The sequence below is a fragment of the Trachypithecus francoisi genome, unplaced genomic scaffold (genome assembly GCF_009764315.1).
Source record: "Trachypithecus francoisi isolate TF-2019V2 unplaced genomic scaffold, Tfra_2.0 Lachesis_group20, whole genome shotgun sequence".
NCBI lineage: Eukaryota > Metazoa > Chordata > Mammalia > Primates > Cercopithecidae > Trachypithecus > Trachypithecus francoisi.
The window spans coordinates 58233426-58257695 of record NW_022681466.1 but is presented as its reverse complement, the minus strand read 5'-3'; the positions used below and the strand labels follow the sequence as shown (position 1 = coordinate 58257695).

Here is a 24270-nt window from a genome sequence, read left to right as displayed (position 1 = left end):
TATGGCCCACATGGTTTGTTGCTACATCGGTCTTTGCAGTGGTGGTATGGAAGGAATTAATAGACAGCTTACTCCCTGAAGCTGTGAACATAATTGCCAAAAACTCTGCTAGTAAGTGGCCTGTATAACTTCCTATGACCCACTTGGAAGATCTACTAAGAGAGCTTGATGGAGAAGCAGCACGGTGGGACGAGGTGGCAGAGAAGGTAACCTGGGACAGTGTTAGTGATCTAGTAGTATCATGCCTGATTTTGCTTCTGAAAGTTCTAAGTATTTTATAGCCATTTAAAAACTGGGCGAAAAACTGGGCGCAGTGGCTCACGCCTGTAATCCCAGAACTCTGGGAGGCCAAGGTGGGTGGACCACTTGAGGTCAGGAGTTCAAGACCAGCCTGGCCAACATGGTGAAATGCCCTCTCTTCTAAAAATACAAAAAAAAAAAAAAAAAAAAAATTAGCCAAGTGCAATGGTGTGCACCTGTAATCCCAGTTACTTGGGAGGCTGAAGCAGGGGAATAGCTTGAACCCAGGAGTCAGAGATGATAGTGAGCCAAGATCATGCCACTGCACTCCAGCCTGGGTGACAGTGTAAGACTCCATCTCAAAAAATAAAAAAATAAAAATAAAAATGTCAACAGTTTTTAGTTACTTGTCTCCTTACCTAATTTTAAACGTCCTAAAATCAGGAGCCAGTGTTGATGGTGAATAATAAATATGGTCTTATGCTTCCAGAATTTTAATGTATCTATTATAATCTTTGTGTATCTTCAAACTTAAATTTGTTTACACAAGGTCGAAATGTCTTTCAGTTTCTAGGCACTGATTCATAGAAATGTGACTTGTTTCAACTAAATGAAATGTCAGTTTCCTAGCTGTTTTTTCTTCTTACTACCATTCTGTAAAATCTCAGTTTGACCCACTTAATCTTTTTGTTTTTTTGAGATGGAGTTTTACTCTTGTTATCCGGACTGGAGTGCAGTAGCACAATCTTGGCTCGCTGCAACCTCCACCTCCCGGGTTCAAGCAGTTCTCCCTCAGCCTCCTGAGTAGCTGGTATTACAGGCGCTCACCACCACTGCTGGCTAAGTTTTGTATTCTCAGTAGAGACGGGGTTTCACCATGTTGGCCAGGATGGTCTCAAACTCCTGACCTCAGGTGATCCGCGCACTTTGGCCTCCCAAATAGCTGGGATTACAGGCATGCGCCACCATGCCTGGCTAATTTTTTGTATTTAGTAGAGATAGGGTTTCACCATGTTGGTCAGGCTGGTCTCAAACTCTTGACCTCAGGTAATCTACCCACTTAATCATGAGAGTTATTTTCCAAGGTGGTTCCAAGGCAAACACATTTTCATGTTTATGGAAAACAAGCATCTCATAATTAACTCAGGTTTGAGACTGTAATTTCAATGAAGAGGTGATTTATCTCCAGTCTAAGAAAATTGTGATATATTTCTCGGGGTTGTGATAGTTCTCCTACCCATAGTCCAGGTGTGCTGTGTGGGCTTATCTAGTCATCAAACATTATTTCCTTATTATATAAAAGTGCTCTGCTAGCTGTTGTACAAAGGTGGTGAGTAAAGGGGAATTCTTGCCATCAAGGAACTAAAATATTAGATGATGGGAACAATTTGCATGAAGAAGTGTCATACAACCTGGCATAAAGTGATAGAGTAGTTGAAAAAGACAGAAAATTTGACAGAGAATGGCGTGCAAACAAGGAAACAATAGAAACAGATGAGCAAATTGTGAAATGTGTGGTGTTTTTAGTGGAGGGTCATGGACAATGTTGCTTTGGTGGGTTGTGTGAGTAATATGTATTCAGGGCCGCAGGGAGAAAACTGTTGCCTCTGGGAACGTGGATTGGAGAGGAAAGGAAGTATTGAAGGCAGGAGGACTGGCTTGAATGCTGCTGTCATTACCATAGTCCAAATATAAGATGATAAATGTAAGATGATCAGTAAAAATGGAAAGAAGTGGACAGATCTGACCTATACTTCAGAGTAGATTGGACTTGATGGTTGTTAGGTGATAACAGGAGAGTTTAAGATGTTCCTGAAGTCTTAAATAAGTAATGGTTTTATGTGCAATAGGGAACAGAGTAGAGATTGATTGAGAATAAAACGCTCTTACAGACATTTTGCAATCCATCCATGTAGAGATACCAAGAGAGGAGATGGAAATAGGCCCAATGACTCTAGAAATGGTTTGAAGATCAGAAATTATCCTATAATTACATTTGCTCAGGGACAATATTTAGTGTTCAGAAAGAGGGAACATGACTGCCTTAAGGTGGCGTACATAACAACAATAGACACCATCTGCAACTGAGAAATAGAATGCAGAGAACCAGGAACATTTAGTGTCATGGAAGCCATCAGGAGAATCTAGTGTTGTATGGCTTGTCGGAGGCTTGAATAGGATGAGGACCAAGGCAGAGAAACATTGAATTTGTTGATACTTGAGAGAGGTTTCAGTAGAATCTAAAAGCCAAATTTAGATACAACAAAAATAGCTTATTCCTAACTAGACTTATAGAGTCATACTTTATTAAGAACTGTTTCTTCTTCCTTTTTGTTGTCTTACCCTACATGGTTAAAATATTAACCTGAAACCTATATATTTCAATTTATTGTCATTTATTAAGAAAAATTATGCTTTTTATTTTCTACTTTTGAAAAATTGACTGAACGGATCATTTTATATTTTCTTAAAAAGATCTGTAGCGTGGTCATTTCAGCATTAAATGTAATAAAGCATAGTGATCCTGAAATGAACATTTTCCCTGGCCCTTCTGAAGACTTACACTGACTTGAACAATGAGTAGGGCTGGTAAATTGCATTTATTCACAAATCTGGATTAGATTATTTCAAAGCTCGGACCCATGACACAGTGTAGCACTGCATTAGTGGCTGGCTTTGCTTCTGGGGAGGTGTAGTCATCATTTGATAAGAAGTATGAATCATTTAACCTTTCTTCCACTTCTCTCTCTATTATAGGTTGGGTAGGAGGCTGTGTCTGGTATCTTGAAAGAAGAACTATACAGGAATCCCCTCACAAGTTCTTACATCTTTTCAGGAATGTCAGTAAGCAGTGGATTACATTTCAGCACTTTAGCTTCCTCAAACGCATGGTATGTTTAGAAGACCATTCTTACTCTGTTACTTTCTGCCTTTGTTTTTCTCTGTTGAGAGAATTTCAGAAATTCCTATTTAATGAAAGTTTTAAGAAATACTGTTTGAAAACAACTTTTATTTAGTGTCCTTAAATTTATCCAAATCTCTTGTTTTGATTATTCTTACCCGAAACCAGAATAATTCTGGTGTTTGAGGTTAAAAGTATGATCCTGAACTTACTGATTAAGTTTAAAGAAAGACTGAAAACTTCTGGCATATTTCAACCTGGCCAAAACTGGGAAAAGCTGAACTGTTATGATACATCTTTTAAAATTCTTTGGAGTTCTGTGACTACATCAGTAATAGAGAAATAATTGCTTTAAAAGTGTGACCCTCTCATTTTCTTTCTCTTTTTTTGAGACAGTCTCGCTCTGTCGCCCAGGCTGTAGTGCAGTGACGCAGTCTTGGCTCACTGCAAGCTCCGCCTCCCGGGTTTACGCCATTCTCCTGCCTCAGCCTCCCGAATAGCTGGGACTACAGGCGCCCGCCACCACACCCGGCTAATTTTTTGTATTTTTAGTAGAGACGGGGTTTCACCGTGTTAGCCAGGATGGTCTCAATCTCCTGACCTTGTGATCCGCCTCAGCCTCCCAAAGTGCTGGGATTACAGGCATGAGCCACCATGCCCGGCCAACCCTCTCATTTTCTTAAATCAGCAGTACATTTAAAAGTCTTTTTTAACAGTTGCACTTTTGAGTAAATTCAAACAATTCGACAGTTTTTATAATTTTCTCGGCATTTTATAATAGGTATTGATAACATCCATCAATCCAGGTTGACTCCGTGAATTTGTGGGCAATGTGGAACTTACTATTAATTGCCAGTGAGGCCATTTGCATTTTCTCAGATAGAAAAAGGGTCGTACAATGGCAGAATGGTAGCTGAAAACTCATAGTGCCAGCCTGAAAGAACAGCAAACTTATAATTTAAAGTCCTGTTTTACATTTCTCTCATCTTTAACTTAAAACTTAAAATTAAATTAAAATCTTAATAAAACTCAGTATATTGATAAGAAATTTAAATTTCTAGAAATGTTCAGGCTTTTTAAGTTGGGGGGTCAAGGATAATGGTGGTTATTTAGAGGAGAAATTCAAATATGTGTAATGCCCTTTTTTATGTAAATAGAACTCTTCATTCATGAGTCTGTAATTCTTTATTAAGATTGATGTATGTAATTTCACATCTTTGTGATGTAATGGAAAAGGCACTTAAATAGTTATCAGCATAGGTGGCTCCACTCCCAGGCCTACCTATAGCTGGTTGTTGGCTGTTGATATGCCAGTTTATTTCTGAGGCTTAGTTTCCTTATCTGTAAGTTAAAGAGAGAGAAAGAGAGAGAGATACTAATAATGATGTATCTTCTTTGACAACTGTTTAGAAGATTAAATGAGATATATATTATATAAAACTGTGAAGTACTTCACAAATAGTAGTAGTACTTATTAATTTCGCTAGTAAGTGGTAGAGACTATCTGACTCTGCGGCCCATGTTCTGTCTTCATCCTGCCCTGCTATAAAATAATTCGGCCCTGGATTATGCCCCTACCACTGAGCCCCTCCCTATGCTGTTTGCCTGAGAACATGGAAAGTCAACAGGTTGACTTGGGCTCTTTCTTTTTTTTGTGTGAGACAAGGTCTCACTGTGTCGTTCAGGCTGGAGTACAAGGTGCCGTCACAGCTCAATCTCCTAGACTCAAACAATCCTTCTGCCTCAAGCCTCCCAAGTGGCTGGGACTGTGGGCATATGCCACCATGACCCACTAATTTTTTTTTTTTTTTTTTTTGTAGAGACATTCCCTGTGTTGCTCAGTCTGGTCTCATACTCCTGGGCTCAAGGATCCTCGGATTATAGTCATGAGCCACTGTGCTCGGCTGGGCTCTTAATTATTGAAAACTTTTTTTATTGTATTTGGAATGTTAACCCTCCAGGGCAAATTCTAGAGGAGATGGATAACAAGTAAACGTATTTTTCTTTCAAGGAACGTATATTTCTATGCTTTTCTAAACTACAGAAATTGAAAACCGTTACTGAGGCCTAAATTTTATTCTCCATATCTCTTAGTATAGTGGTTTCCATATAGCGCTCTATAAATACATGCCGAATTAACAGATACTAAAGCTGTGGGAAAAGCTTTCAAATAATGTAAAAGCTGAACTGATTAAAGAGACTGCTAACCAACCATCTGAGAGCTATTGGGGCCTTGGTTTTATAGTAACTTGTGCTTTTTTGTTTAGTATGTCACACAGCTGAACAGAAGCCACAACCAGCAAGTAAAACCCAAGCCTGAACCAGTAGCATCTCCTTTCCTTGAAAAAACGTCTTCGGGTCAAGCCAAAGCAGAAATGTATGAGATGAGACCTCTTTCACCGCCCAGCCTATCTTTGTCCAGAAAGCCAAATGAAAAGGAATTGATAGAACTAGAGCCAGCCTCAGTAATTGAAGACTCAATAGATGTACTGAAAGAGACAAAAGAGGAAAAGCGGTGGAAAGAGATGAAGCTGCAAGTGTATGATTTGCCAGGAATTTTGGCTCGACTATCCAAAATCAAACTCACAGGTACTTTGTTTTTCTGATATACTTACTTATTTGAAACTTTATTTTTAGTTAAACAAAAAGCTCATTTTATTTACCACCCGAAAAGAATAATTTGGAACTGCAGGTCCTGTCTTAGTATTTTTCCTCTCTTCAATTTAACTGGGATTTGAAATTAAATTTTCTGAATTCTATTTACACAGAATTGTAAATAGTTTTGCATTGTAAGTATTGTACTAAAAATAGTCACCCTTTCCTTTGCAATTAAAGTTGAATGTTTATCCTGCTTATTTCCTTGTCTTTAGTGTTTTTACACCTACTGTAAAGATGCATAAGATAATAAATTTTGTCGACTTGAGTTCTGGAATGGGAAGAATTGCACTGCTGGACTTGATATGAATCCACAGTGGCTACTGAGTCTCCTGGTTCACTTCTGTGTTTTGCTTCTTGTAGAGCCTCTGGGGTTGTCACAGGTCTGTGGGGATGTAGGGTGCATTTTTCCTGAAAGGAGATTTGAACCAGATTTTGTTTTTTAACCTAATTCTAGCATCCTATGCCAAATTGTATTACCATAATTCAGTTATTTGGTTGTTACAATCACCCTGTAAGTCAGGTAGAGCATCATTATTATCCCATCGTATAGCCAAACTTTGACTTAGCTTATTCTGGGCTAACTTTGTTTAGAAGGTATGTTCTGGGTCATGCTGCAACTTGGGGGAAATGTGGTTTATTCCTCTTAAATGAGAATAAAGAGACTGAATATAATGTGTGAATAGTAAGAGTAAGCCAGGCCTCTTTGAGGACAGAAAGTGATAAATAATGTTGGAGTCAGATGAAAAGATGAGACAGGGAGGCTTGTGAGAGCAGAGAAGGATCAGGGAAAGGGTGATTTTTTTTTTTTTTTTAAAGAGACTTGAGCCTGAAATCCAGGGCAAAAGCAGGCAACTGGACAACTTCTCTCCTTAGCGACCAGCCTTACTTAAAGAAAGTTGTTTTTGAAGAAATGATGAATAGACACAGGAGGTTTGGTGAAGGAGCTAAAACGTCTTAGTAAGACTTACGTAATGTAACTCTAAGACAGTGAGATGAATTCTGTGTGATAACCTTGAAAACATGTCTCAGTGGTTTATGGTCACTAAGCAAGGAATCAGCATGTTTCTAAAGAAATTCTCTTCTGTCATTTACACAAGTGGCCTGAGTGTCATGCTGCTGACATGTTAAGAATGACTGTAGATAAGTTATGCTTATAAGGATGCCACCCCAAAAAAGAGGCCTCTCAGCCTGTAGGCATCAGATGTGGTCTGTCAACAGCAGGAGCTTCTTTGTGTGTGCCATCACTTAGCACGTCCACCCGGCAGATTAGCTCTTGTCTCTTATCGTCCCATTTCTGTCAGTTACAGCATTCTTCACTTCCTTCAGAGGGGAAACCTTAGAACCAGTCGCCTTCACTTTTTGCTCTCCGCTGTCCCCTTCATCGTTAATCTAATTTCTGTCACCAACAGAATCTTTCGTCAGGCCTATAAGATTTGCTTTCCCATCCTCATTTCTGAAGCTGCCATCCCAGTTTAGGTTAGAAACACGGGAGGCTGTTGGTTTTTGCAGCAGCTCCTCACTGTTCTTTTCTTTTGTTCTCTGCCGCGCTTACCCTGCAGTTCATGCAGCCCAGGGTTGCTGAACTAACTTTCCCAAAATATTGCTTTCGATTTTCCTAGCTTATATGAGTCTATAGTTTCTCCATGTTATCTTCTGTTTCAACCCTGCTTAGTGTTAAAGGAACACTGTAACCTGAATTGATCAAACTGTTCCTCAGAGTCAACCTTTTTTCCCTTTTCCCTGTCCCTCCACCCTACCATTTAGGCCAGTCCTTCCACCCCACCATACTTGTTCCTCCACCTCCATGGGAAACTGGTCTGCCTGTCTTATATCCAGTCAGATCCTTTCAAGGCCTTTGTTAATTCGACTCTTGGTCCCAGTATCCCTTCGCAAAACTCAGAATTGATAAGCACACTTGAGTTCAGATCTTGGCTCTCACATTTACTAGCCGGTGAGACTTTGGGCAGTTCCTTAACTTTATTGAGATGATTTCCACATCTGTAAAGTAGGAATAATAATAGATCATTTAAGAATTAAATCAAATGATTAATGCATAGAAAGCATCCAACAGCACGCTCGATACATGGGAGACACTGCAAATTTCCAAATAAGTATAGGTAAACATTTGATTGTCTGCTTAATGTGTATTATATTTCCCCTAAGGTTGTTTTTGCCTGTGGAGGGACTTGAGGTGAATGAATATTTACTCGGCAGGGAAGATGAGGAGGAGAATTTTAAGTAGAGGAAAGAGTCTTTGCAAAAGCAAAGAAGTCTGAGTTATCCTGGCACATTAAAAAAGCTGCAGGGTGACTATGAGTAGCATAGTGTGACCTGAGTATCATATAGGAGAGGTGCTTATTAAGATTGAAGAGTTAGGCCGTGGCCATGTTGTTATATTGGCATGTGTATCAGGCTAAAGAGTTAGATCATAGCCATGGAAAGTCCTGGAAGCTTCTTTGGAGGGATATGATGACTTTATGTTTTGTCTTATTTACCTTTTAAGTATTTTAAAATTTCTATTAAATTACTATAGGCTTATTATAAAAAAGAATTCAAATAATACAGAAGCATATATTTTAAACTAAGAAAGTATCCTTTCCCACCATTCTAGATAAAAACCCCTGTGTGAAATGTCGCCTTCTCTATATAGATACATATGCAGATACAGCTATGGTTGTAAATTTTCTTCTACAGAAATAGGATCATTTTATATATATTTATATACACACACACACACACAGTTTTGCAACTTACCATTTTCTTATGACGTATAGTTTTCACTCACAGTATTCACTGCATACTATTCCATTGTATGGATCTGCCATTATTAACTAGTCTTCTGCAGGTAAACATTTGTGATATTTTCAGGTTTTTTACTGTTAAAAGCAATTCTGTTATTAACTTTTATGTATGTCTTTGTATACTCATGTGAGTCTGCCTTTAGGATCAGTATTTAGAAATGTAATAGCTAGCTTTGAACATTTAAATCTTTGGTGGAACAACAAATTTGTTTCTAAAAACATAGTATAATTTACCCTTCCCCTCAACAGCATTTGGCAATTAGACTTTCTTTTTTTTTGAGGTGGAGTCTCCCTCTGTCGCCCAGGCTGGAGTCCAGTGGCATGATCTCGGCTCACTGCAACCTCTGCCTCCCAGGTTCAAATGATTCTCCTGCCTCAGCCTCCCAAGTAGCTGGGACCACAGGCGCCTGCCACCACACCTGGCTAATTTTTTGTATTTTTAATAGAGATGGGGTTTCACCGTGTTAGCCAGGATGGTCTCGATCTCCTGACTTTGTGATCTGCCCGCCTCGGCCTCCCAAAGTGCTGGGATTACAGGCGTGAGCCACCGCGCCTGGCCAGCATTTGGGAATTAGACTTTCTCTGTAGAGTCCACTCCTGCATGAGCAGTCTTTACCAGTTTTGCCAATTTGATCATTGGAAAAGATTTTGTGTGAGTTTTCATTATTTCCATTTTGGTAAGGTTTAGCATCTTTTTTCTATTTTGATCATTTGTGTTTTTTCTTCTGTTATTTAGCTCTTATATCCTTGGTCATTCCTTATTGACTTTCTAGAATTCTTTGTAAATAAAGAAAATTAGCATTTTATACATCATATTCATTACAAATATTTTTTCTCATTTTGTCCTTTTCTTTTTTTGTGGTATTTTGTTGTTTTGTTTTGTTTTATTTTGCCCCATGGAGATTTTTGACTTTTATGTATCTGTTTTTTTCATGCTTAGAAGGATTTCATCACCCTGTGGTTACAAAAACATTCACTCATGTTTTCTTCTGATGCTTTTATATTTTTGCATATTCTCTAATGCTTTGAAACCATCTGGATTATATTTCAGTGGAAGGCATAGGCTTGATTAAGAAAACTACTGTGGGTAGTACTATAGAGCAAGGATCACCTGTTTTTGTAGATGAAGTTTTATTGGGACACAACCACGCCCACTTGTTCTGAGCATATATCATGCCGCAGTGACAGAGTTAATTGCAACAGAAACCTTGTGGCCCGGGAAGCCTGAAATGTTTACTATCTGGCCTTTATAGAAAAAGTTTGCTGACCGTCTATCGGAGAGCACAGACTAGTGAGAGGCAAGAATGATGGCAGACAAATAGTGGTGGTGAACTGAGAAACAACTTGGGCCTGAACTGAAGCTGTGGTGGGGAAAGAGAACAAGGGAGAGAGAGAGAAAGATAGATATAGAGAGAGAAACATTAAGAGAATTGAATGAGTAGGACCTTAGCTTGATGAAGTGGATTGCTAAGGAGACATAAAATAAGAGCTGGGAGCATGGAGCTGCAGAGAGTTTGAATACCTTGAGGTGAAGCAGGTATTTTCCAGCTTCGTGGGCCCTTTTATCATTTATTATTCTAGACTCTATCCTACTCTCTGAGAGAAAGCATAGTGAGCCGTCTTCTGGAGTGAAGATTCCCTGCATTCAAATCCTGGCTTTGGCTAGCTGACTGACCTTGTGCAAGTTGTAGAATCTCATTGGCCTCAGTTTACCCATCTGTAAACTAGGGATAACAATAGTACTTCCTTCATAGGGTTGTTCTGAGTAATAAGTGAGTTAACATTGGCAAATGACATGCAAGTGCCTAGTAGATGTCAAGAACTATACACATATTTCTTAAAACATAAATTTAATACCTGGCTACCCCCATTGGCCTTTGGATTTGCTGCCCCTGCTCTAGACACGATTACAGGGTTTTAGAATGAAAAACTAGATGAATGGTGGTGTTGAGACTTAAGAGTGTAAATATGGAAGAAAGAAAAGATTTAAAGAAAACATGATAAGTTCAATTTTGGACAAGTGAATTTGAGTTGCTACTGGCATATCCAGTGGGGCAGGGGGCTGTGAAAGGCAAGAGCTCGTAGAGAACATTAGGCTGAAAGAACTAGGGGTCTTCAGCATGGAGCTGGCAGTGAGGTCATGGTAGTAAATGGTGTTACCAAGGATCAGTGTGTGGAGTGACCATGCTGATGGTCACCAGAACTTTGGAGCATATCCCCTTTTAAGGATTGGATAAGGTATATAATGGACCCGACAAGGAAATAAATGGTCAGAGGGAGGAAGACCGGAAAAGACCCTGTCACAGAAGCCAAAAGACTAGAACCAGTTCATAAAGGGAAGTGATCTGGACTGGATGTCAAATGCTGGAGGTCTCCCGAGAAGCCTGGCTGGTGAGAGTATTTTATTTGCCAATTAGGAAGTCAGTGTTGGCTGGTTGCTAAATCAGAGAATAATGATTGCTGTGTCTTCTTAGAGTCTTAAATGAGCTGCTTTAAATAATTCATTTGAAAATAATTTCAAGTTTATTATCATAATGCTTGTTTCATTAGGAACACAGGAAAATAGGATAACTTGTTTAAGATCAACTTTTTTCTTGGCCACATCTTCCTTTCCTTCATACTGGCTACTGTTGTATTATTTCTCCTTTTATGTAGCTTATATGGTTATAAATCTGAATTGTCATTCCAGATGCAGGGTTTGATATCTAAAACATACTATCTGAAATCTCAAGAAATTAATAAATTAATTATCTAATAGTACATACTGTGATGTATAGTGTACATCAACTCATTGGCTTCCAAATGTCAGCATGGTGATGTACTCTCATGGTGGGCTTCTTAAAACAGTGATTCCTGGCCACTGTTTCCACTGATTCAGATCCCCTAGGGCTGGGACGGGACCCAGAGATCTGCATGTCTGACGAGGACACCAGATGATTCTGATGCAGGTGGTCCTAGACCACACTTCGAGAAAGCGAAGTAGGTGTTAGTCAGGCAGCGAGTACCAGTCCCAGACCGAGTGGTCTGACGGAATGTGGAGAGAACTCACCTAGTGAGAGCCAGCGGAGCCGGTCGCTACCACTGGCAGCAGGAAAAACCAACTGGGCAAAATCTGGACCACACAAGAGGCATGCAAAGCAAGATGGACGCACCACAGAAAAGGGGAGCAGCCTCACCTACACACACACCTGGAAAGGTCCCAGGGCAGTACATTTCCCTTGTATTTTATATATTCCACGCCCCAGGTTTCTGGATGAACTAATTGAATTAAAGTCATTTCGTTATGCTTGTTCCATTTAAAGAAGCAGCACCCTTTGAGTGACCCCTACCCTCTTATCTGACCTTTTACCTCTCTATTTAGTTTATTACTAGAAGTCACGTGTGTCTTGGAGTCAGCAGGATTTTTTATTTAAGAAAATACCTGATATCTGTCCATTGATTTCTTTTGGACTCTTAACATCTCGCACAATTCATTTATAGCTAATGATAGCCGAGGCACAAATATCTGGGAGTCAGCGATCACTTTCATAGAACTAGCCTTTCTTTGCCTTCTTTTGTTTATAGCTGTAATATACAAGAGGATTATTAACTGTAGAATAAGTGAAGGACCATATAGTACTCATATTTCATCTGTGGGATAGAGGGTAGCAGCAGCCTGATGCCTTGACATTTAGGCCAGGATATGAGCCAAACGTTTTCTGGTGCTAATGCCATTTAAAGACTTTTTTTTTTTTAATGAAGGGAAGTAAGACTGAGATTATAAAGAAGGAATAATATGTCTCCCTTGAGTTTCTCTTGCCAACTGAGCTATTTACAATATGTTTTTGGAGTTCATTGCATGGACCACACTGGGGTAAAGAAATTTTATTTGGATTAGGATCATAAGAGGCTTTGGTGACTCAACTGAGTTTATACTTAATATAGGTCAGTAAAAAGCAGAACTTTTTTCCAGAGTAACATCTGTGCTGAAACGCTGCAACACGTTTTTTGAGACCAGAACACTGAAATAGATTATTTATTGGAACCAATAGATTATGCTGTTGATGGAACTGATATGATAGACCAGTATTGAACTGGTCTATCAATTTATAAATTTTTTTCTCCTAGAGCCTAGAATGCTGTTTTTTATTAAAAGAAAAAAGCAGAAATGGAGGATACACATTCATTTTAGATCACTTGTATAGTTTAAGAAGTCAACTTACTGTAATCTTCAGTTATTGAATATCTGTATTAAGGGGTTATTAGCATTCACTCAGTATGAAATGAGTGAATTACTATGATTTCTTGAACTTTATTTTTTGAAACAAGTACCTTAATAATGATATACTTACTAAATGTTATAGTATTATTTTTAATTATATGACTAATAAGTATTTATTTTTAGAAAAAATAGAAAATACAGATAAGCAAAAAGAAAAGATTGAAATCCTCCTATAATTTCACTATCTCAAAATAAAACCATTTTGAATATTTTGGTATATTCTCTTCCATAAATTTTTTCTATGCATCTCATGTATTTTTGCTTTATAAACAAATATACGATCATAGTGTAAATGCCTTCTGTGATTGAAAAAAATTAATATTCTGCTTATGTCTTTTTGTGTATCAACATGTTTACCCTGATTTTAGTGACTTTTAAAATTTAAAAGTAGCGTTTTCTTAAAACACAAACACATAATATACAGAAAGTCCCTTCAGGCCATGCAATAACCAGGGTTTTTATTTTTTTTTTGAGAAAAAGTTTCGCTCTTGTCACCTAGTCTAAAGTGCAATGGTGTGATCTCGGCTCACTGCAACCTCCGCCTCCCAGGTTCAGGCCATTCTCTTGTCTCAGCCTCCTGAGTAGCTGGGATTACAGGTGCCTGCCACCACGCCCAGTTAATTTTTGTATTTTTAGTAGAGATGGAGTTTCACCATGTTGGCCATGCTGGTCTCGAACTCCTGACCTCAGGTGATCCACCTGCCTCAGCCTCCCAAAGTGCTGGGATTACAGGCGTGAGTTACCATGTCCAGCCAATAACCAGGCTTTTTGCATACAGTTTTTTAGCCTTTATCTGTGCATAGTCTGTGTTTTAATATTAGCAGTATAGCCTCTGGAGTCAGACTGGCTGGGTTGGAATCTCTGGTCTACAATTTATTGGCTTTGTGGTTACAGGCACATTTTTTTCAAGTCTCTAAGCCTTGGTTTACTTGTCTGTAAAATGGGGATAATCCTCCCAGAAAGGATTATTGTGATGATTATAAGCAATAATGTAAGCAAATGATTCACTGCCATATCCAGTCAATGTTCAAGAAAGGTTATTATTACATTAGTGCATAGATAGTTTCTATTTTGTTTGATTTATAAAAATGGGGTTATATTACATGTCTTGTTTAGTTATTTGCTTTCTTCACTAATTGGTATATCTTCCTCATACTTCCTCATCAATACAATTAAATCTGCCTTCTTTTTTTAAAGGTTGAGAGTATTCCATACTATAGATGTATTTAGTTTATTGAACCATTTCCTTATTAATGGACATTTAAGTAGTCTCTTCTTGTTATTAAAAATAAAGACTTGTAATATCATTTTACATATATCCTTTTATGTATTTTTTCTCAAAGTTAGCTGTATGGAAGTATACCTTTATTTTTGATGGGTATATAGCATGCCGTTGCATAGTTATACCATAATGTATTTATTTATTTCTCCTGTTTCAGATGTTTTCTATTTTATTATCCTTATTATTATAAATAGTACTATAATAAATAAGCTAAATCTATAATGATTTTCTTAGGATAAGTGTATATAAGTGGCCTTGTTAGGTCAAAGGGTATGCATGGTTTTAAAGCTTTCAGTTTTCATGAACAGATTCCCCTCAAGAAAAGTTACACCAATTCATGCTAGCCACCTTACCATATCTTCACCAATGAATGCTTGATAATAATGTATTTTTCTGAATAACTCTGTCAATTCAGTGTGTGAAAGTAGCACTTAAGTTTTTAATTTTGTACTTAATTCTGATGAGGATTTATATTTGTCATGTGCTGAGTGGTGATTTGTATTGCTTTGTTAATGGCCTGTTTGCCTCCCAGCCTTCTCTTCTGTGTTTGTCTTTGCTTATTGTTTGTAAGAATTCTTTATATATTAAAGATTTGATCTCATTATATATCTCTGTCACAAATGTCTTATGTTGTTTGTGTCTTGTTTTCATTTATCTTTGTTTTCATGTGCAAAAGTTAATTTGATGTAACCAAAGCTATTTTCTTACGAGTTTCTCGTTTTTATACCATGCTTAGGCTTTCCCACATGAAGATTTTGTAAATACAGTATTTATCTGCATTGTTCATATTATATTTTTATGATTTTATATTTTATAATAAAATTTATTATTGATAAGAAATGTAGTTTGGTCAGTGGTATAAGATAGAGATATTGCCAGTTTTTAATAAATCATTAACCAGTGTTTGAATGTTCTATTCACAAAGAATTTATGAAGCTATATCCCTGGAATAAATACCTCAATTCTGCTAATATTTTAATTGGGATTTCAGTGTTTATTCGGGGATGAATTGAGAACTTTACTGTTACGTCAGCTTCATTTATACAAGTCTTCTTTTACGCCTCTTGAGTTTTATAGTTTTACTTAAATAGATCAGTACATGTATTGACAAATGATTTTGGAAGTATTTAAACATTTTTTTCAGTTCATTATTTCTTGAGTTTTTCAAGAATACAGTGAAATAATGATCAAGTTATCTCCTTTTTTATGTTTATGCTAATTATTTCATTTTCTGGTAATTACCTCTTTGTTGTACTTTCTCTACTTGCTTTCTTCATTATAATTTTCTGCTTCATTCTGAAGGGTCTTCTGAAATGTGTTATGTAGAGTGCTGACTTGATTTTGTGCCATCTACTTTTTATTACATCTCATGACTTTTAACATTCTGCTACAGCAGTTTTTGTTTCTTGTACTACTTTTCTTAACCTACTTTGTTTCATGAGCTTTACTTTTTTCTAGAGTGTACAAATTTACTTTTTCTGTTCATTCAGCTGATGTTTGTTGAGCATCTATTATATTCCAAGTATCCGCTTCTGAGTGTTGTGGACAGAATAAGGTGCAGGTGGCTGACACAGTCTCTGTTCTGATAGGTCTTCCTCTTCAGGAGTGTATAGTCTAGTGGGTCTGTGGTACATCTTTTTAAAAATATATTCAGCCTCTTATTCTTCCATACTCCTTTTTTTTCCTTTTATACTGTAGAGTCTTTTTTAATGAGTCATACATTGATTCATTTTACCTCTCTTTATCTTTCTCCATTCCGGAAAGAAGACAACACTATCCAGACAGTAGTTGCACCCCAAATGAATGTAAGCTTCATGGGAAGGGGCATTTTTACTGTGTGCACTGTTCTGTCTTATATACCTACAGCAGTGCCTGGCATATAGTAAGCGCTCATTATGTGTCGATTGAACGGATGCAGGGTTGGGTTTGTATTCATCACCTAACAGTTTCACTTGTTGTTGGAGTTCCCTCTCATTTCAAGTGAGAGGAACCAAGTCTATCAATTTACATTTACTGGTTTAGCAGTCCTGTGGCCTGATGGAAACAAGGAGGGCATAAGCAGTGAGGGAACTTTTTCTCCATAAGGTTTTTTTTTTTAACCATGTTTCTGAAACCACAGTGCCAATGTCCTGTTTCCCAAATCTGGTTTTTTTTTTTTTTTTTTTTTTTTTTTTGAGACGGAGTCTCGCTCTGTCGCCCGGGCTGGAGTGCAGTGGCCGGATCTCGGCTCACTGCAAGCTCCGCCTCCCGGGTTTACGCCATTCTCCTGCCTCAGCCTCCCGAGTAGCTGGGACTACAGGCGCCCGCCACCTCGCCCGGCTAGTTTTTTGTATTTTTTAGTAGAGACGGGGTTTCACCGTGTTAACCAGGATGGTCTTGATCTCCTGACCTCGTGATCCGCCCGTCTCGGCCTCCCAAATCTGGTTTTTAGTGTCGTCTGTTTCTCCTCTCTGCATATGGTATGTCTGTGTCCAGCCTCTTCTCTGGGGCTGTGGCCTGCTGAGTTGGAAGAATACCACAGTGTGCCAAAGTATGGTGGCAGTGGGTGGCTTGCTACACTGTGTGAAGCCATCAGAAAAGTGTTCTCCCTTGTCTCAGTGAGAATTATGTCAAGGTGAGGCCCTGCTTTCATTTTTTCGTGACCCTCTACTGCTTTCTGTCCCTCTAGCTGTGATGTTGCCGCCTCTCAGCTCTCCTGCACTGTGGTGACAAACGGGCTTTCTGAGGAGTGGGCTCATCTGGCCATGGCTCACCCTGGCTTCTGCCCTTGCTCCTCACCAGGAAGGAATAATGAGTATGGTTAGAATAGCCTTGATTTCCCATATTTATTTCCCATATTTATCCATTCCTTATTAGTAGCTATTTATGTAGTATAGTCTTTTGCTATTTAAATAATGAATGTAGTGACTCAGCCCTCAGTAACTGTCTTCAATTTAGTCTCATCTGTCCTTTATTTAACAAATGCTTCTTGAGGTTTTTAGTATCCTGTCTTAGTACCTAATTTATTGCTGATGCAAATTTTTCTTCGATTTTCATTTTTATTCCATCATTTCAGTTGGTTTCTGTGGGGCTGGGGCTCTACAGATGCTTTAGCCAATGTTCCAATTTAGACAAAAAAAAAAAAAAAAAATTTAGCTAGGCTACTCTGTTTTCTGCTGATTTAGTTGTTAAGATGGGATTTAATTGCCTTAAGTTCAATATGATTTTAATCGAACTGATTGTAAGTATAAGATGTGGTAGATGCTAGGGGAAGGTAAAGATAAATTTTGTAAGAATGATAATCACTCTCAAAATGTATTGAGAACTTTAAAGAGGAAGAAAAAAAAATGAGTTGAGAATTGATTCAACATCACATAAGTGAAAATTTGAAAATAAATGACTTAAGTAAAGGGTTTATTATTTCATGTGTCAAGGATTCTGAGGTTCCGAGTCTGGAGCTGGTGCTTAAGGATGTTGCCAACATACCTGGTACCTTCTTTGTCTGTTATCATTAGCTTGTGGTTTTTGTCCTCAGGAACACAAGATGACTTCCATACCCTCATCATCATATTGTATTCTCAGCAGAAAGAAGAAATGAGGGAGAAATGTGGAAAGGCAGAAACCTCCTTATAAGACTTTGCCTCTTAATTTGGGAGGCAAAGTTCTTCATAGGAACTTACTATATCTCATTGGCCAGGAGTGTGCAACGTGGCTACCTCCAGCTGCAAGGGAAGTTTTAAAATAAGGCATAAGTCTTACATCTATCATTTTAAAAGCCCAAATATCTTAAATTCAGCCTAGTCAACTCTGACAGTAGCCAACTTCTCTGTCCTGATAGCCCTCACTGGGCTCTCTCGTTATGCAGTACATCCCCTTCTTGGAGGAGGACATGAAACTGCCTGCCTCTTCCCTACCCAGTTTTTCCAAAGAAAAATACAATACCACTCTTTACTCTGCTCTGTGACTACCACCACATATGTGTGCTTCAAATGCAGTATATTTAAATGAAGACTGACTTGCCAGCTTGGCATTTACTTTTCCATTAGCGGTTGTGGATGTGTACTAATCTGGCAGCAGTTTCTCCCTATCATCTTGATAATCAAATACACATTTGGAGACTCCTGGTTTGGGTTGGGTTGTATGTAGTCAGTACTGGACTGTACAACAGAGGAAAGCCAACTAGCCCAAGTGCACATCTTCTTGAAAAAGTGTTGGTGGATGATGGAACTTCAGCCAAACCAGAAAGCAAGCCAGGTGGCAAAGCTGTTAGTGAATGTTGAAGGAGTTGAAGATCACCATAAACTTTCCTCTCTTTCACTTCTTGTTGCATTCCAATCGTTGTTGAGGGTTTTGCCTTCTTGCTCAGTTTTCTTCTTTATCCAAGATTCTACCATCAACCTAGAAAACTTCACTATTCCTAGGAGTTCTCAAACTTCATATGCCTTCTGAGATGCTTGTTATAATGCACATGTTTAGCTATCACCTCCATAAATTCCTTCACTCTGGGTCTGGGGTAGGGTCTAGAATTGTATATTTTTATGGTCCCCATAACATACTTTGAGACACACTCTTCTCATCTATAGAACTGATTCAACACTGTCTCTCCTAGCTCTTCTTTACTCTCAGCACACTGCCTTGCTTCCCATTACTCACAAGAATGTTTATTTCCCATTAAGAGAGACCTCTGCAACTTACAGCTAACCTAGTTTATCTGAATTCTTACCTGTTTTTGCTTTTTCTCTCCTCTGCCTGTTCTCCCCTTGTCCCCTTCAGTGGATGGCACTTTTAGCCTGACACCTGGGGTCCTCTAGATTCTGCAAGTCCAAGCAGATCTTCCTCTATCTACTAGGTGGAGAGGATGTTATCTGAATCACTCGAGGGAAGCAAATGATTGCCTCTCATTTTGGGTTTTATGAAGGGCTTGGTTTTTACTTCAAAGCAAAGCGTTGTAGAATCTTATTAAGATTAAGATTAAGGAATGAAACACTTAAGATAAATGAATTTTAGAAGAATGTTGCAAGATTGTCTCAAGTTTTTGCTCAACTGTTTATTTTGGAAAACCTTTCCAAAACGTATATAAAGTTTTAAATTTACTGGTAACTTTAAAACATATATTAAATAAGAAGGAAGAATAGTAAACTTGACAAGAAAGAAAAGAAGAATGCTGCATGTCAGTGAGCTTTTACAAGGATGCAGAGATGCATTTTTGTTCATAGTTACTCTGTGATATTTTATCTGTAGATAGAGAGTAACTATTTGGAGCACTCTCTCAGCCTGTGGATTTTGTGCTCTCTGTTGCCTCTGTCTCAAACATGTATACCTCACCATCTTCCGTGTTTGCCAGGTTAACTCTTTTTTATCCTTCAGTCTTCAACTTTGACATCACTTTTGGGAAGCCTTCTGAGTTTGGAGGTCCTTCTATGTTCAGAGTTCCTCACCTGCTGAATCACTGTCGCCTTGTGTTGTAATTAATGCCTGTTGACTTTTCTGAATCTTTATCAGGGTGAAAGCCCCAAGATGGCCAGGACCACATCTATCTTGTTGACTATTACATTCCCATTGCCCAGCACAGTGCCCTGCAAATAATAGGTGCTCAAAAAATAGTAGCTCAATGGAGAAAAGAAGTGTAACGGTCTAGCTTGCCACCATTTGTAGAATTTTGAACAGCTTAGCCTTTTAATTACAAATAATTATTTTACTGTACTGTAGTAGTTTAGTGGTTAGTGATGACTGAAAAGCATTGTATCTAAACTGTTAGGCAGCTGTGCATTATAGTTACTTGATCTGCTTTTCACAGTGTCTCTTTCAACTGCTGTCATTGTGTCTTGAAGTTTTTAGTCTGTTACGCGATTTTTGTATTCAGGATAATTGTGGAGGATTGGAGATAGCCCCACTGTGTTTCTCATAAAGTTCATCAAATTCATGAAAACTGTGCCGATGGAAGCTCAGAGGGATCCGCAAAGACTTTGCTTCATTCTGTTATCAGTGAATTGCTATTAGGTTTGACAAACTATTGATATTCAGTTTCACTTAAAGGAACAGCAACACCAATAAGGGAATTCTTTTAGTTGTTCATCATCTCAAAAGTATTTCTAAAAGATTCTTGCTAGAAAGCTCTTTTGAATGCTTAGAATGACATAAGCATCATTCTTGCCCAAACAATTAATAAGAATAAATGAAAATTCCCAAAGAAAAAGAAAACAATGATACATAAATATGTATGTATGCAGTTAGGTCCAGATGTAAATCACAAGTGAGTAATTGCACAGAAATTGCATCCTAAGTAGGTATTTCAAGGAAGTTGATTCTTCTGCAGTATTTTCAAGATTTAAATAAATGTAAAAGCATTTTGGCATTTTACTGATTTGTTACGTGTGTTCTGCAAAATAAGCACAGGTAGCTAAACACTAAATACCATCAAAATCAGAATGATACTCGAAATGGAGACTTAATTTTTATTTTAAATGTTTATCTTGTATAATATCTGCTCTCTGGATAATCACAGTTGTAATTTTGATATGAAACTGAGATAAAGCTTTATTTTTGTGAAAACTGTCCAACTAACAATTTCTTTTCACCAAACTCAGTTTTGAAACTACATGTTTCTGCTTCTTAAAAGTTTCAGTTTTATTCATCAGTTTTAGTTTACAGGCACCAGCTTTATGGAATTTTTTTAGTTAATTAAAAAGGTTATAAATTGTTGGTTATTGAGTATATGAAGTAAATTGAGTTTATTGAGAAGAACAAACTAAAAGCAGGATGATAAGGTAAGAAAGCTCTTTGGTTCAAGGAAAAGCTATAATTGAAAGAACAAGTTTAGGATGTCACTGAGTGTTGCAAAATTAGCTTAATATAAGCAGTTTTTATTTATATATTTGTCAAGCCTGATAGATACTTCATTTTCCTTTTTCTGAATGCTAACTGTAAATGTAAACCAAATGCTTCCTGGTGAACTGCCTTGGTGACCATACTTAAATGCTTCATTTTGGTGTCATTGTTACTTAGTAAATTTGAAGATATGCGATTTAATTTGGTCCTAGGACTTTCGGTCTAACTTTCATCATTAATTGTATGAAAAATAAGAAAGGAAAACAGGAAGCCCTAATAAATTCTACCTTTGCAGCTGTGGTGTTAAAAACCTGTATTAAAAGTTTTATCTTTTAACCAGAAGTGGTTATAGTTTGCAATCAGGCCCCTGATTGATGTCTTTTAATGTGGCTGAGAAAAAAAAAAAATCATGTCTCATATCAATTGACTTTTCATCTGAACTTAACAATAAGCATGAGAATTACTACCTTCTTTGATATGTCTGTTGGGAAGACGACTATATTTTGTGGTTCACAGAATGCTGCCAAGCTGTGAAGCCTAAAAAACTCACTTAAGTTAGAAATTCAACTATTCAAAGTTTAAGGTGCTAATAAAAAAGAGATGAAAATCATTAAGTACAGCTATTTAGTAAAAAGTACACTCTCATTTAAAAATCAAAAAAGACTTAACTCCTTCCTCTGAATTAAGTTACATGATTTTGAACTTTGAGATCTACTAACAAAAGCTTAACTCCATTGCTTGGATGCACACATAAACAAAACCACATACAAATTCATTAACTGCCAACTCTTTGTCAGCTTTCCACATTAAACAGCTTTAAAGAGATTACATCTCAAGTTTATGGGACTTGGATTACAATGTTGCATAGTATCTGCTATCAAGGATAATGAGATATAATAGATTACAAGGGTAATTTGAAATCTGTAGAGAATCTCAAAGTCTCATTTAGCCAGTGGCTTTACTCTTGCTACCAAATCTTTCATCAGAATTGATAGTTATCCAAATTGATTTTTTGGACTTTTGTTTTTTCTCTTTAGTTCTTTTGTGGCCAGTGCTAAAAAAATAGTGAGGCATTAAGAGGGAAAGAAGAAAAGGAAGATATAGCTGACCCATTTTTTAATGTAACCCTTACAGTTATTTTTAGTTGATGATTTTAGAAAATTAAGTACAGTCATTATGCTTATGCCCAGAGACCAATAGTCTCAAAGTATTGAGACTTAAAAAAAAAAAAAAAAAAATCTTGATAAAGCTGCTTCTCCAAAAAAACCTCTTACGTGTTGGAAAAGGCAAAACATTTCAAGTGGTTTACTGCTGCCCTGCAAAGTATGCTGTGAGGTTAGAACTAGGGGCCTGGCTAAATTTGTACTGCAAGTCCTGTAAAAGCCTCCATTTATGGGTGACAGATAAAGCCCCCTCTGTTGCAGAAGTAACAGCATGTGTAGCAGGGCTGCTTCTGCCCACCCCCAGTATGGGGCTCCCTCTGTGACTCTTTCCAATTCCCCCTTAAAATCTGTAGAGGAAGAGGCGTTATCATGGATCCTGTGCTAGGGATACAGTGTTAAAGCCTGTCTTGCCTGCTTTGTGATTTTGTGATCAGCTAGGTGATTGTGTGTTTGTATGTGCTTCATTCCTTTAGTTAGTGGAATTTTCTTTTTCTGAAAATGAGTCTCTGTGGTACTTACTAAAGAATATTCTAGCTGGGCATGGTGGCCCATGCCTGTAATCCCAGTGCTTTGGGAAGCCGAGTCAGAGGTGGAGGAATCACTTGAGGCCAGGAGTTGAAGGCTGCTGTGAGCTCTGATGGTGCCACTGCACTGCAGCCTGGGTGACAGAGCAAAACCCTGCCTCTGAAAAAAAGAGAGAGCCAAATATTATACATAAACCATATGATTCTCTTGATTAGACTTTGGTAGATTTTACTACCAGTAATTTGCACATGGTCCTCCATATAGAAAATCAGACTTTGTATCTACAATTGCTTGCTTTGCTTTTTATTTTAGAGCCAGGTCCTCCAGTTTATTAGTCGTGTACTTTATCAGTAAAAAGAACTTTAAGTGTACTTATGTATAATATTTATGCTATATATAAATATATATAATATAAATGAATAATTATATATAAATGAAATTCATGTATTCTTACTCTAATATATTCATTTTAAGATATGCAAACTGTGGGTTTAAAAAGAAAGGGTTAAAAAATTAAACATAAGTGAAAGTTCTCTTGTTTTCTTACCGAGTCCCTGAGGTATCCACATCTTTCTTTGAAGTGCAGTATTTTTGAGATTTCAATAAACGTAAAAGCATTTTGGCACACTAAAGTGCTTTGCGAATGTAAATTTTGTTTTTATCATTATTATTTTTAATGGTTAAGGGTTGCCATCTGTTCACTCCCCTGAAGGAGACAGAGAGATAACTTAGATTATAATACAGTAGCATACGGAGTGTGGTGTGAAGTGTTTTGTTTTTTCTCTAAATTCTTTTAGGCATTGCTTTGAAATGTAGAGTCCAAGTGTAGTGGCCAGAGAAATATTTGATCTAGAATTTTATGAACCACATTTTAATAATTTCCAAGAGCACTGCTTATTAAGCCCTTATTATTTACCAGACACTGTGCTCAGTGCATTTGATATGGTCACAAACTGTTGTGTCTGTAGAAGATGCCCTCGGCATGGACAGGAGCCTGGAAGTCAAGCATGATTGGTTACTAGCGACATTTAGCTTGGAGGGACAGAAACTGTAGGAATAGTTGGATTTGCATGATTGAAGGGTTGTGCTAAGAAAGAAAAAGTTAATTCACTGCTGCTCCAGAACACAGAAATTGCATCTTAAGTAGGTATTTCAAGGAAGTTGATTCTGACTTGATTGGAGAGGGAACTGTTGAGCAACTAGAGCTCTTCTGTAGCAGAAGGGGTTGCCCAGGGAGAAATAATTTCCTGTCACCAGATTTGGAGAGAATATACACTGAGATGTTGGAGAAGGGATTTACATTAGGAGAGAAATTAGACTAGTTGACCCTAAATCCTCTTTGACATTTTTGGATTTGATTACTTGAAGTACTGGATTTTGTTTAACTCCTTCTACAACTGCTTAAATTTATTCAGTAACGAAGCCCTTTGTCAAATACTTACAGTGAACTCTGTTTGCGCTGTTGCCATCCTACCCAGGCCCTCATCACCTCCCACCTAGCGCCCTGCAGTAACCTTTAAGTGGTTCCCTGAGTAAATTTTCCTCCACTCCAATCAGTCCTCTGTGTTGCTGCTAGACTAGTCCTTCTTAAATGCTACCCTCATTACAGTACATATTAATTTTCTATTGCA

The 24270-nt window shown here is 37.7% G+C and overlaps 1 protein-coding gene across 5 annotated transcripts in view; it reads left to right on the top strand.

Annotated features, from left to right (window-relative positions):
* LOC117067668 (protoheme IX farnesyltransferase, mitochondrial) overlaps positions 1 to 24270 on the top strand; it is a 142728-nt gene that overhangs the window by 1836 nt on the left and 116622 nt on the right. For all 5 annotated transcript variants that reach the window (XR_004430815.1, XM_033184498.1, XM_033184497.1 and 2 more), the window contains exons 2-3: positions 2998 to 3131; positions 5410 to 5731. Coding sequence is in view for 4 of the 5 variants with exons in the window: in XM_033184498.1 (XP_033040389.1) it covers positions 2998 to 3131; positions 5410 to 5731 (456 nt within the window). In the remaining variant the exon portion in view is untranslated. The remainder of the gene's footprint in view (positions 1 to 2997; positions 3132 to 5409; positions 5732 to 24270) is intronic.